Source organism: Gossypium hirsutum, chromosome D07 (assembly GCF_007990345.1).
Source record: "Gossypium hirsutum isolate 1008001.06 chromosome D07, Gossypium_hirsutum_v2.1, whole genome shotgun sequence".
Classification (NCBI taxonomy): Eukaryota; Viridiplantae; Streptophyta; class Magnoliopsida; order Malvales; family Malvaceae; genus Gossypium; species Gossypium hirsutum.
The window spans coordinates 15100279-15114969 of record NC_053443.1 but is presented as its reverse complement, the minus strand read 5'-3'; the positions used below and the strand labels follow the sequence as shown (position 1 = coordinate 15114969).

General features: G+C 33.7%; 1 protein-coding gene across 2 annotated transcripts; it reads right to left on the bottom strand.

The window, feature by feature from the left end:
- Positions 1–7195: 7195 nt before the first annotated feature.
- Positions 7196–14160, bottom strand: LOC107954173 (uncharacterized). Of its 2 annotated transcripts, none has more exons than XM_016889661.2 (8): positions 13818–14160; positions 12185–13268; positions 11191–11309; positions 9171–10076; positions 8799–9093; positions 8104–8269; positions 7678–7786; positions 7196–7599 (listed from the first exon to the last, which is right to left on the bottom strand). In XM_016889661.2, exons 2-8 carry the CDS (start codon positions 12998–13000, stop codon positions 7482–7484), a joined length of 2529 nt encoding a protein of 842 aa, XP_016745150.2. In that variant the 5' UTR covers positions 13001–13268; positions 13818–14160; the 3' UTR covers positions 7196–7481. The 2 variants fall into 2 exon arrangements, with proteins under 2 accessions (XP_016745150.2, XP_016745149.2); XM_016889660.2 differs by having other exon boundaries at positions 12185–13230.
- Positions 14161–14691: the final 531 nt, after the last annotated feature.

Sequence of the window (14691 nt, the reverse complement as noted above, 5' to 3'; positions counted from 1 at the left end):
GATTGTCAAAATATTGATAGTATAAAAAGTTATGAAATGATGTAAAACTATTTTTAAGTTTTACACCGGTGTAATGGATGCCTCCCCTATATATATATATATGAATATGATTAAAAAAACAACTCTGGGTCATTGTTCTCTTCTTATATTTGGAATTTAATCACACTATTTTTATTTCAAGGAATTTAGATTTTCAATTTTAAAATGCAAATCTCACTACACCAAAATAGGTCTTTAGCGGCCTTTTTTAGGAAAACGCCGCTAAAGGTATTTGCGGCGCTCCGCTAAGGAAAATGTCGCAAACATTTGCAGCGTTTAAAAAAATGCCGCTAAAGACCATATTCTTTAGCGGCGCTTAGAAAAAAACGCCGCTAAAGACCATGTTCTTTAGAGGCGCTTTGATAAAAACGCCGCTAAAGACCATGTTCTTTAGCGGCGCTTTGGTAAAAATGCCACGAAAGACCATGTTCTTTAGCGGCGTTTTTATCAAAGCGCCGCTAAAGAACATGGTCTTTAGAGGCGTTTTTTTCTAAGCGCCGCTAAAGAACATGCAAAAACTCCACTATTTTTGGGATTTTTTTATTAAATTTTTTTATTTTTTCAGCCCTCTTGTAACAACAAATCAAAAGCAACCAAATCTAAAACAGCCAAAAGTAATAAATTTATATAATATTTCAAATTAAACGAATAAAATAATATTAATATCAATAAATAAAAGTGAATTCATATTATTTTTGCAAAAATGTTAAATGTTAAAATGATAAAAATATTTATGCCATACACTATGAAGGCGGAAGTTGCGACTGAAACATCTTTATCATAATCTGAAGCTGCTGCTGGAGCTCGTCATACTTTTTGGCCTGCTCTGCTTCTCTCGCTGCAGCCTCCGCTTCCCTCGCTGCAGCCGCTGCTTCCCTCGCTGCCGCCTCTGCTTTAAGTTGTAGCTGGAGTTCTTCATATTTCCTTTGAACCTCAACTGTGGTCGCTTGCATCTGAGCCATTTGGTCTTTTAACCTCTGAACTTCAGCTTGAGCCTGAGTCCCCGAAGCCATGTATTGGTGGGAGCTGGATCCAAAATATTGGCAAAGTAACATGCAAATTGAGCTAGCAACATATAAATCAAAAATGATAATTAAAACCGATACCCACAACTTAAAAAAAATTCTTAATTAAAACTCCCTTTTAAAACTCAAAAATAATAATTAAAGTACATAGATAAAATATAACAAAATCCAAAATTTAAACATTTGGAGGTGTTTTTTTAAGAAAACCAAGGTGGGAAACATAGGAATAAATACCTCAATTTCCTGGACTTCGAAGCAAACTACTGCAAAAAATAAAAATAAAAAGGAAAACATAAGTAAGTTAGTACTAGGAAAAAATTAGTATAAAGCTTAAATATAACAAAATCCAAAATTAAAAATCTTATTTGAATAATGAAATATCAGCACTGAGACATGTCAAACCATCCACCACAAACAATATACTGTAGATAGGAGGAATAATGCAACCACTTAAAGTTATCAAAGTAATGTGGAAGTTACGATGACACCACTATGTTCATTAAAGAACTTCTGATATCAGTATCCATAACTCTGTCATGGGAGATCAACTATGTCCAGCTGAGAAATAAGCACACTAAACGAATCAAACATAATTATGCACTATTGCAACAATGATTGCATGGTCCGAATAATGGCTCAGCCAAGAAAATTTTAGGAAAATGGTTTGTTTAACCTTCACCAGCTAGCTTGGGTTTAAATTTGTGTTAATTTGAGTCTTTCAGGTGTAAGACCAGACGAGTTATTTACTGGTATCTCTTGTCTAGCCCATATGCAAAATATTAGTAGAGCTATTAAAGGGAATGTATTCTCAAGCTCACCAGCACCATCCACAATTATATATACTGCCATGATTAATAGTTTTGCTTATTGTCCTAGTTGCCACATATGTTTAAGAGGAACCGAGATTAAACTCTAGAATCCACAGCCATAAAGATGATAATCCGAGAGTTTGAGATATTCAAATTTAGTTACCCATTATATCAACCTGAAATTGCTAGAGTGACCACACCATCCCCTATGACCATAGAAGCACCAAATACTACCACAACCAGAAGGGTTGTCCTTACCCTTTTATGCTTCTCCAAAAATCGCTGTAATGGAGAAACAACAGGCTGTGTTGAGGACCCATATTTGTATTCAAGCAACCCCTAAATAAACAATTTTTTTCCTAAATAAACCCTTCTATTTAAATTGCTAAATAAATAATTTACAAGTTCCCCAAATTCCCAAACAAGAATGGTGTTTTAACCTAAACCGCAAACCCTAAAATCTAATTTTTTTCCTAAACCCCAAATTCGTAAAACACAATACACCTAAAACCCTAAATCAAGACGATGTTCTTCAAAAGGATTAAACGCATACCTTTTAACCAGAAATTCTGCAACTACTGTCAAGAATGACGCAATCGTTGCTTCCTCTTTGATGATTTCTGATTTCTCCTCCCCTTTCTTCCTTAGAATTTTTTCTTAGGTTTTTCCCCTTCCCAATCGGCCTCTGCACTTGGCTTTTGCTTTCTGTCTTTGTCGAGTGAGTAAATGCTAAGTTAAAGAACATCTGTGGAAACGACATCGTTGAGAAAAAATATTAAAACACCTTTGCGGCGTTTCTTGAAAAAACGCCACTACTTATTCCAAATTTCTGGCGTTTATAGACCAAACGCCACAAACAATTAAACCTTTTAACAGAAACGGTGCCGTTCTGTTAGTCTGAAATTGCATTTTTTGTGGCGTTTAATAAAAACCGCCACTTATACTTAATCTATTTTAAGCCAAACGGTGACGTTTTAAATAAATTATTCTAAGATTTTTCTAAGTTAAAAATCGGTTACGGAAACGATGTCGTTTAGCCATTATATTAACACCATTTTGCGGCATTTTAGGTACAAACGCCGTAACTTCTTCCACATTTCCGGCGTTTTCCTAAAAACGCCACTACATATTACAGCTGTGAACAGAAACGACACCGTTTTCGTGGTCTAGAATTGCATTATTTCTGGCGTTTTAAGCACAAATGCCACTAAAATTTGTCAAAGTAAAATATACTGTACAGAAACGACACCGTTTACCGATTTTTTTAAAACCTATTTGCGGCGTTTGATATAAAATCGCCACTAAAAGTTCAAGTTTTAAACAGAAATGGCGCCGTTTTGCTAGTCTCAAATTGTATTATTAGTTGCGTTTTGTGTAAAAACGCCACGAATACTTAATTGATGTTTTAAATAAATAATTCTAAAATTTTTCTAAGTTACAAATCATGTACAGAAACGGCGCCGTTTAGACATTATTTTAATACCCTTTTGCGGCGTTTACTGAAAAACACTGCTATTGCTTCCTAAATTTCCTGCGTTTTTGCGAAAACGCCATAAAAATTTAAACCTGTATGCAAAAACGGCGTTGTTTTTTGGTTCTCAAATTGTACAGTTTGTGGCGTTTTATGTAAAAACGCCACTAATACTTAACGTACAACAAGCCAAATGGTGACGTTTCAAGTAAATAATTCTAAACTTTTTATAAGTTAAAAATCGTGTAGACAGACGGTGTCGTTTACTCAAATTTTAAAGACACTTTTGCGGCGTTTCTTGTACAAACGCCACGACTGCTTTCCCATATTTACGGCGTTTAACAGTTAAAACACCACTAAAAGTTTAACTATTCATTCGAAAACGGCGCCGTTTTGAAATTTTTTGTTTTTTTTTACTTCATTTCTTATGTATTTGGTCATATATATATATTTCCAAAATAAATAATTATACCTAAATATATAACCATCCATATAATATATATCAATATATTTTTTAACTTATTTATGAATTCTATTTAAAATAATATTTAAATATATCAATTGGTACTTTAGATTGATTTTTTAAAATATTATTTAAAGAAATTAATCTAAACTAACCTAAAATCCTTATCTGACTCCTAAACCCCTAAACCCTAAATCTTTAACCCCTAAATCGTAACTTGTAACCCCTAAACCCCTAGCTAACTCTTATATCCCAAACCCTAAATTTGTACCCCTAATCCTTAAAATAGCACGGCCATCCAAAATAATCCCTAAATCTTTAATAAATATCATAAAATAGTTATAATTGATTAAAGAATAATTAATACTAAAAACTTTTTGCATAAAGTAGCAATAAACAATATTATCTTTATAATATTTATTTTTTTGTATAAAATTTGAAATTTATAATATTTTATTTTATTGATAAATGAATAAATTTGTCTAATTAACTAATTTATTATATTGATCTTCATCAAATAGATAAATTAATGAAAACAAATAATTTCATATTATTAACCCTAAACCCTAAACTCCAAACCCTAAAACCCTATATTAACTATAGTGATACGCTTAATTCAATATTTTAAATTTAAATTAATACTATCTCTTTTAATTACGATAATAATTTCAAATTTTTAATATATAAATTAAAAAACAATCAGTAATGTACCCAACAAACTTTAAAATTATTTTAAATAATACTATTTTAATTTTTCCATGTGTTTTATTTCAAATTATTTATACCTGTTATTTTTTATTGAAGATTTTAAATATTCTATTAGAAATATGTTTAATTTGATTTAAACAATATAAATAATAGTTCAATTAAGATAAATTATTTTTGCGGCGCATAAACAAAAAACGCCGCTAAAACACCTAGATTAGCGGCGATTTTCAAAAAACGCCACTAAAAGTCTTAGCCTTAGCGGCGCTTTACAAAAAACGCCACTAATTCCCCCGAAAGGCCACAAAACGGCACCGTCTGGGTATATTATTTGCGGCGTTTTTTATAAACGCCGCTAACGCTCACTCTTTAGCGGCGCTTTTCCTTAAACGCCGCTAATGCTCACTCTTTAGCGGCGCTTTTCCTAAAACGCTGCTATTTCTCGATTTTTAGCAGCGTTTTTGCTCCAAACGCCACTAAAAGTGTCGCTAAAAGCCTATTTTGGTGTAGTGTCTAATTATTAATACTATTAGAATACTTTTATCAAATTTAGATTAATTATAACATCATTTCTTGTCACACCAACTATTTAGTGAGTGTTATTCTTATTTCAAAATGCCACGCTATTGAATTTAGCAAAAAATCGTTATTCAATCTACTGTAAAAGTAACACTTTTTTATTTATTTATCTTGTGCTATTTTTATGTTTCCTTCCTTAAAACCATAAGCGATTTCTCTCCAAAAATTATGGTCTTTCCATGGTTTAAATCTGTACTAAAACATTCTTTTTTACCTCTATACTAAATCAATTGACTATCATCTTTTGAATTTTCTCTCTGTAAAATTTTCTTAAATCACATGATTGTCCTTCTCCATCTTCCTTTAGCAATGTAATCTCATTCTCATTCTTCCATGAACAGTCAAAGTTGAACTTACTTTTATTTACTGTTTTTCCATGAAATATTCGATTTATCCCCAGAATTACAACTCCTTTTTGGATTCATTGCAGATAAAATAAGCTCAGAATATGCCCAAAGTAAAGACGAGAAGTGAAAATAAATAAATGAAAGCGTTAATGGAATGCCAAAAAAATGTTATAGTACATAAAGCTTTGTGCCTACTCATCAATCATCTCCACCTTCTTAATGATGAATGTATTTAATCTTCTTTATATACCTATATTATTGCCTTGTTGAAGGTGGAGGCAATGATGCTTTATGAAGTTAATTAAAGCCAGCCATGTTTTAATTTTACCACTTGATCTAAGGGTCCAAAAAAAAAAATGCAGGTGGATGTTTTTCTATATATAGAGAGGTAGAGATCCATTGGTATAAAGTTACTATGATTTCACATTTTTATAATTCTTTATATAATTGATATTTTAGTGATATAACCATTGAATTTATCAATATAATTATATTTGTCATTTATGTAAAATTCAAAATTGATATGAAATATTTATTATATTGATCTAAAATAGTGTCTACATTAATACATATTTAATGGTTGAAAGTTTTTAACATAAAATAAATAGTTAAAAAAATTATTCCAAACTTGACATGCATTATCTAAACGAATGGAATATGAAATATCAATATATATATATATATAAACTTACATTCAAAGCACTTTTTGTAGATTAAATTAATAAATTAAGTGATTAAATTGATGGTTTTCAGAATCGAACCAATTGAGCCGATTGAACTAGTTGGATCGAGAATTGATTGGTATATCCATGCAGTGTAAGGTCAAAAAGAAACCAGATGATCGTGAAACACTAAAAATCGCGATTAGACCATGAACCGCTGACCGGGTGGATCGATGTCGAACCGTTCTTGTATATTTTGGGCTAAAACAACCTGGGCCAAAATGGAAAAAAAGCTTTTATGTTGGCCCAATTTTTTAAAGGTTTAGAAAGCCCAAAATAAATAAAAAATAAAAAAAATTCAAGAGTACTCACTGTCGGGTTCCTTAAAAAATAACAAAGGCCCTTGCATTCTAAGTTCTCATTTCCTGCAAATCAGTACATAATAAATATTTGAGTTTTTTCACAATTATTTTCTCCTTTGCAGTCGTGGGTCTCGATTTCTTCTCTATATCTCTTCCGAATCTCTTCATGATTTTTTGTTGCTTAGAGTACCAATTTGTTTACTAGAATGAACGGGAAATGAATATTGAGAAGGAAAATTGATACTGCTTAGAGTTCCCACTTCTAAGTATCTTAAGGAATCCAAATCAAAAGGTGGGCTTTCAAGTCATAACATCATTTATTATTTATTCTATTTTGTTTCAGAAACTTTTTTTTTATTTAAAAACCAATTAAACTAATAGTCAAACTAACCAAATTGAATGTGAGCTGACTTCCAAAAATCTTGATTAAGTTGGATTATTTATTTAGATATTTAATTATTTGAGTTTATATTTTATATTTTGGGTGATTATATTGAGTCAAGTTTCATAGAGTACTTGAATATTGGATTGGGGATTGAATATTTATTATTTAAACGACTTCCATATTCAAACCAAATAAATTGAGGAAACTGATTCAACTAATTGAATAAACCAACTTATCAGGTTTATTTGGTTTGTTCACCCGTGTCTAATTTTAATGAAATTATTCATTAAAATTGAAAAGAAAAAATTTAAAAAGAAAGGAAGAAGACATGGCAAAGGGTCTTGTCTGGAGCGCAGAATCGGTTATCTAAATCTTATAACCAGAAATATTCATCACCTTGTGAAATTGTATAGATTAGCAATCTTACACTCCAGTTTTTATTTTGATTTTGTAGTATAATGAATCAAAGATGGCATGTTTTGTTCTCAATCATACACATAGTTTATGTACTGTACATCGTCAAATCACTGGGGGGAAATTCAAGAATAGGGTAAAAAAAAGAAGATACCTGGAGATGGCGAGGATGAAAGATTCTATAATTGTTAATCCAGATTCTTTTCTTCTTTAACTTTTATTAATGGATTGAGTAAGCACGGATGACCTCAACTACTGGTGCATGACACATCCGACACTTCCCTCCACCATGAGCCAACTCAGTGGCGCAGTTTAAGCATGTGCACATGTGTCCACATCTATAATAATAATATGATAACAGAAATGTTGAGGCCTCAAAAATCTATACGAAAATTTATGTATGAGATTAGATTTACCTGTATAGTAATGAATCGATATTGCTTTCGCAGCATATACAGCAAATTCCTTTCCGAACATTATCCCAGTTAGATGATGCATCCTTAGGCAAGTCATCATCAATCATACCTGCAGAGGAATAACACAATGATCAACAAAGATGGGAAAAAGCCTCAATTATAGAGCAAAGAACGTACGGTTAGAACATCAACAATAACTAGTTTGTGCGTCTTGGAAAATTTTTTCCCACTTGATCGCTTAAACAGTGAACGGGACAAATCAGGACACGTAGCTTGCTGAGGATATAACAATAAACAATAATCAGGAGAGAGAGAGCCTCGAGTCAGATGGAGTAAGGGAAATTCACTTTCCCCAAATAAACCTGAAGGAATTATTACACAAATGTGCAGATGTGCTAGGATTTAGGGATGAAGAAATAAAAGAACCTTGTGAACCAGCTGACCGGTTCAGGGCAGCAGAAACCTCTTGTCTTATTGACCGCTGTAACTCAAGTTGCATATCCATGCAGGCCTCCAGCATCCTCTGCATGTTATTCATTCTTTGCTGCAGTCTTGTCATGTCAACCCTCAGATCGTTAATTATCTCCCACTCCTGCACAAAATTAGCAGCACAAACTCAATCCAATGGAGACCAAAGGGTTTGTAGTTGAACTGATTTAAGCTCAAATAATTCCCCCCCCCCAAAAAAAAAAAACCAATGGAAGTCAAGTAAATACTGGCATTCAGTGAATTGCAAATGAAGCACAAAGAGCTGAAAGTGTTCTGCGACCCAAAGATAGCAATAAGTATTTTGCAGTTTGGCTAAATCCAAAAGAAGAAGCATATTGCAGTTTGACTGTCCAAAAGCATGTATTGTTTGGGTAGGTCTAGCCGATTTTAACAATTACACTTGTTGAAGCTTAACACTAATTTCCACAAAGTCATAATTGTCATGAGATCACTGAGTTAGCAATATCAAACAGCAGTTTTAAATTAAATAACAAATAAAATAATTTTTTTTAGTAAACCATTGATTCCAAGTATCTATTAAAAAGAAAAAAATTCACAGATAGTTGATTAATCAACTTCTCAAAAGATAATCAGGGATAGAATCAAGTTGCAAGCAAGAAGAAAGCACGTACAATGCCAAAGCGCTGATGCCCATCATGCGGTTGCCAATTATAATGGTGAGAATCCTGGTCCCAGAGTGGCTGCGTAGATGGCATCCTGGGGGAAGAAGGAGCAATTGGAGAACTCTGACCCTCATTCTGATCCCTGCTTTGCTGTTCTATATCTTGTTCAAGGGATTCAGGAGTAGGAACTGCTTCATTCAGATCCCAGTCAATAGATGCATGATTTTGCCTTTCCACATATGATTGTATCAATTGGTCAAGGCTCTCACGAAAACCACTACGAAGAAGGGTAGACACACTTCTCCTACAACATTAAAAATAACTCAGAAAATACTGAATTAAAAAATGCAATACATAAACCCAAAGTTATATAATTCAGACCTGCTTAAGAGTTCCCTCAGTTCAGTATTGTGTACGTTGTCATCATCAGGAAGATAAAATGTGTCTGTTCTTCCAATGGTGGCAGCTTGTAGATTGTAAGACCCTTCAAACCAATTTTGTCTAGTGTCGTGCAAGCCACCATCCTCACGTTGTGCATCAGGGGCTTCTTGCATATCATCATAACCTCCATTTTCACTCTCACCGTCCTCATGATTCATGTCAGAGGCTTCTTCATTACGACCATCCATCAACTCGTTATGGTCCAGACTAGCTTCTTGCCAGTCTGCATCTTCAGTTTCCTGATCTTCTTCCTGCCATTGTTCAGCTTGAGAAGCAGGTTCTTGGCCATCGATATGATCAACAGGAACCCTTTCTACATTTTGTACAACATTCGTTAACCAATAGGTCCTACTTCTCTCACCATCTTGGAAAGAACGTTCATAAGATGCTTCACCAGATTCTTGTAGATTACTTTGTTCTCCAGCTTCATTCTGCAAAGTTTCAAGGGACGACTCATCAGCAAGACTTTCTTGCCTGGGCCCATCAAAGACTTGTCCAATATCATATCTGCTTTCATTAGACTCAGCACTGGCCAACCCCTGCCAGATACTGAATACACTCTCAGAAACTTGTTCCTGCTGATCTTCTAAACAAGCAGAAGTTGCTTGCTGACTTACTTCAGTTTCAACCTCTAAATCCGTTGTACCAATCACACACCTCCCATTATCAGTTTCCTCATTCTCACATTCAGATCGGTCATTTAATCCACCTATTGCATCATGTGTATTATTTACTCGGTTTTCTTCACTTCTATTCCCATCACTGTCAGCGCTAGCTGATCTATCTGAACGATTACTGCTCGCAGGACCAGAACACGAATTATCCAGTCGGGATAAAAAACCTTCCCTGATACATAGGTGCAGTTTGCAAAATGTTACTACCAAAAGGTGAAAATGACATAATGTAAATAAAACAGGCAAGACTAGAAAGTTATTATCTAATTCAGTTGTGATCATCCTTTGTGAACTTCTTATAATTGAGTGTCCAAAAAATGTCCTCTATTCAAGCTATTTCAAAGAGGGGGTGGGGGCTGAGACAAGCAAAATTTTCTAATTTATCAAACCTAACCTTTCATTGGCAGAAGATCCTCAATATTAGTAGCCACGGCTGATAATAACTAGAAGGCCAATACTAAGTCTAACAATCAATAAAATGATTGGGAAAAAGCACCTATAAAAGTCCAATATACAATTCAACCCTGTACAGATAAAATGTGCAACATCACTCTACTCAGAATAATACTTAAACCAAATGAAGTATGTTAGTATCGTATACACCCAGAAATAAGGAGACTTGCCCTATGGCCTCTGAAGTCTAGGACACAAGATGAATTAAAAAATGAGTGTGTAAAAGGTCCTACATAGGCCAGCCAACCAACCAAAATGTCTAAATTTGCAGTGTCAAGATCTGGTCCAGTGTTTCTAGCTGGGGTGCCCTGAAAGCTGAAACAATGATCTCCAGGCATCAATCAAGCAACCATAACAACGTTTCATATGCCACTAAACCTCTTCATCTGATAACCTTAATAATAGACCGAACTGTGAAGACACGTCCAAAGTGGCATTAACATTCCCAAACTCTTTCATGGATAGTATCACTAATTTCCGCAACTTCAATGTTACCAAACAGTTCCTTTTCTGCAGACCAGAATCTTGGTGAGTTATTTGAGTTAAATCATTGGAAGGGACATTATTTTTAAGCTTCCACTGACAAATTAAATTAGAGATCTAAATCCCTTGTTTCTATTTTTGAAGCATCGAATGCGGAACTGAATGCATTCAATTTACTAAACAGTACAAGTTCCCTTTGCTTAAAGTTTTTCACGAATTAGGTCCAATATGATTAAAGATGTTTACATGAAAATAGTGGAATTCTCTCAGAATATATCATAAGATGAACTTTGTAGAATAATATATATACACACGCACATTGCTATTATATAAATAGAAGAAATAAGTACCTTAGACCAGATACAGTCTGTTTTTGTCTTAATAAGCCCAATTCACTGGCTGCAATAGAAGTAGATCTGTCACCTTCAACCATTCTGTCATTTCTCAAGAATCTACCCCTTAATAAAGACTGAAAAAAGAAAGAAAAAAAAGAAAAAGGGAAGATAACTGAGAAAATTTAATACCAGTAAAACCAGTCCACATCTAGAAATGTAACCATCAAGATGGTAGAACACTCAAAAAGTTAAAAGTTTATACTAGGAAAGCTTTAAGCCAGATACCAATGCCAAGCAAAGCTAAGCTAAACTACTGTTGCCTTCAAACAAATGAAACATATAGAAGAACCATAAACATTTTTAAAATTTCTAACAACCTTTTTAGCAGCCAATGACAGCATTCAATAGTTAGCCTAATTGCTCTAATTTCCAGAACAGGTTACAAGCTAAAATCAGTAACATCAAGAATAATAAGAAGATAAAGAGGCAAAGTAGTTGGGACAGGCATGCTACCATATCATAATTAGACAAAATCAGAAGTTGTCTCTTAGTTCAATGTAATAGTATTCTTTTTTTTTTCATTCAACATCTGCCCTAGTTAGTATTATGTTATACAGACTCTCTCTTTCCTACACATGTAATTGCAATGAAGTTATTTAAAGAATTTTAACAGGAAAGATATAAATCCATAATTACACATCTAATACTCGTTTTAGGGTATGTATTACACCTAAAGGTTGAGTTAAGCCACTGGTATAATTGAGGCAATCAACAGTCTCATAGCATATACATCGTTCCTTTGTTCTTGAGAAAAGTTTAATAGCTCAAAATTATGCAAATTACAAATCAACTACAGATGACAATTTATAAAGACTAACTACCAAATTATCATCTAACATAAATATAGTCTTCTTTTTGTTTGAAATTTTGGAAGAACGTATACAAAAAATGTGAAAAATTAAAGACAACCACGACAAATGAAAAATAGCTCAACATTTTATGCATCTACCTGAATTCGGTTGCGATGGGAAAATTTTGATACAGCCCGATGCTCCAACAACCTCTGAAGCTCTGTTTGCCTCTCTCTCTCAGCTTTTTTAAGCATATCAAGCAGGGCCTGTCGGCCACATAATTTTCGAATACCCCTATGCACATGCTCGGTCTGGCTTGCATTCTGGTTAACCACCAAACCATCAAGAAGTCGTTCTATTTGACCACCAGCATCAGCAGCTTGCTCTTCTCTACTGTCCGTAAGAGAACCTCTCTGCTGGCTATTCATTTGCACCCACTCCCTTATAATTCTGACTCTCTCCTGCTCAGTTTCACCCAGCCACTGGGCCCTTGAACTATTGTTTCGACCAGAAACATTAGATGTACATCCCCTTCCACCACTGTTCATCCACTCCTGAAATATTTGTCTTACCCTTTCCCTTTCAACTTCCCCCAAATCAGATGAATGTTCACAATCAAAATTACTTGAATCCTCACTCCCATTCTGCAATCCAAATCGATCTGGTAACCATTGTACAAACTCATTCTCACTCACACTCACACTCACATCCTCTGAAACACCACTATGTTCACTATGTCGACTATCAGAAAGATCAGTCATGGGAAGGTCATTACTCCTCCGTTGGAGCATTCTTTCATTGGTTCTCTCTTGAGCATGACTCACCACATGCTCATCCTCAAGCTCCCGCCACATCTGCAGGAGTGAGGATGGCCGGGTACTACCATTTCCCCGCCTTCTTGATGCTTGAGACTGAGACTCCCTTAGGAAAGAATTTTCAAGCACAGAAACGTTGTGCAGACCAGCAATAGCCATATTACTCTGAAATCTAAACTATCAAACCCTTTCAACCCATCTGCTTCAAATGCAAAACTGTGCTTATTTACCAAAAAAATGAAAACCATATAGCAGTCAATCCCCTTTCAGAAAATCAATCAACACCTAAAACTAGTAAATCTCTTCATCATCCTCATTTATCAGCATCAGCACTGCCAATATTGTCACCATCATCATCACTATCAATCTTCAGAGCATACAAACAGGGGCTGTAATAAAACACGTATGAGATCTCCAATCAAAAACTCTGCAGCAATGACTAAGAATTTAAGTGCTTTCTTAATTTATTTTCATAAATAAAATAAACAAATTGTAGCACTCTCGAATTCAATTTCCAGAATGTCTTGTTTTACGTTTGTCAAAAAATGAGGAAGAAATTTAAAAGTAAAAACAAATCTAGAAACTAATTAAAACAACCTCCACCAAACACACCTAAAAACAGTTATCCAAATTGATTTATCAGAATTATTCCCTTGTTTGGCTGCCGAGAAAATATAGAAGGATAACACAAAATAATACAAATCACAATTCTTAAAGTCTCTCGCGAAAATATCCAAAATTTTGAAGAAAAAGAAAAAACTGAAACAGCCTTTTTTAATTCTTATAAACTAAAATGTAATGTTCTCTTCTTCTCCTCACATTTCTCAGCAATCAAACGAGAGAAAGCTTACCAACACTATCAAATCCGCATTCAAAACATATGTATTAAAAAAAAACCAACAACAACAACAACAACAAACAAGGAAACGTCTCCGTTTAAAGCGCAACGAATTGAAGGAAAGAAATAAAAACGTACCTAAGAGGCCTCAGCTGATAGATTTGGAAGCAAAGGAAAGGAAACCTAAAGGGAGAGGAAATTTGTGAAGAGAAAGAACTGAATGGAGGAAGAGAGTGGGAGAAGAACAGATTTTATGAATAATAAATGAAAAACAGGGGACACGTCATTTTTTAATTTATTAGTATTTAATTCTTTTTATTGTTTTTAACTTTTTTACGGTTGATGTGGTGTGGGGGTGCCGATAAAATCTTGCCGTAACACCAACGTCTTAGAATCGGGGAACAAAAAACCAATAAGAGCTTGACGCATGGATCAGTCCTTTTCACCCGCGTTTAACTGTTAAACTACCCAAATCTTGGATTTAACGGGAGGTGCAGAAAACGCCGCCGCCGCGTGCTTTCGCGATTTGGAATTCTGCCTTCCTTTTCACTTGTTGAGTTGAAATTTCAAAATAAAGGGAGTTGAAGGGCGATGACGGGCGTTAACGGCAATTCGGAAAACGTACTAAAAAGTTTGATTTTAATATTTTCCTAATTATGATACTCATCATTTAAGAAAACCGAATCGAAATGGTGATTTCTTATTTTTATTCAATTATTTAGATTTTTTATTTTAATTAATTTTTAAATATGCAATTATTACAACTTCTATTAAATTATATTTATTTTTATTTCAATTTTTTAAATTAATAATTTTAAATTAAATATTATAATTATTTTCAAATGTGAATTTAGTAATATGATTAAAAATAAAAGATAGTCTTGTAAGTTTAAAAGATTTTCCAAACTCATATTTTTATATTGATGATAGATTATAAAAAATTACTCCATTATTTAATTTTAAATATATTTTTTAGAGGTTACAAATTTAATTTTCATCACTTATAAAAATA

Excerpts from the sequence above, each read along its gene's own strand:
- LOC107954173 (XM_016889661.2), bottom strand. The coding sequence starts at position 13,000 with ATGGCTATTGCTGGTCTGCACAACGTTTCTGTGCTTGAAAATTCTTTC. Across the intron at positions 11,310-12,184 it reads CCCATCGCAACCGAATTCAG|TCTTTATTAAGGGGTAGATT; the intron begins GTAGATGCATAA and ends TTCTTTTTTCAG. Across the intron at positions 7,600-7,677 it reads ATCGATTCATTACTATACAG|ATGTGGACACATGTGCACAT; the intron begins GTAAATCTAATC and ends TTATTATTATAG.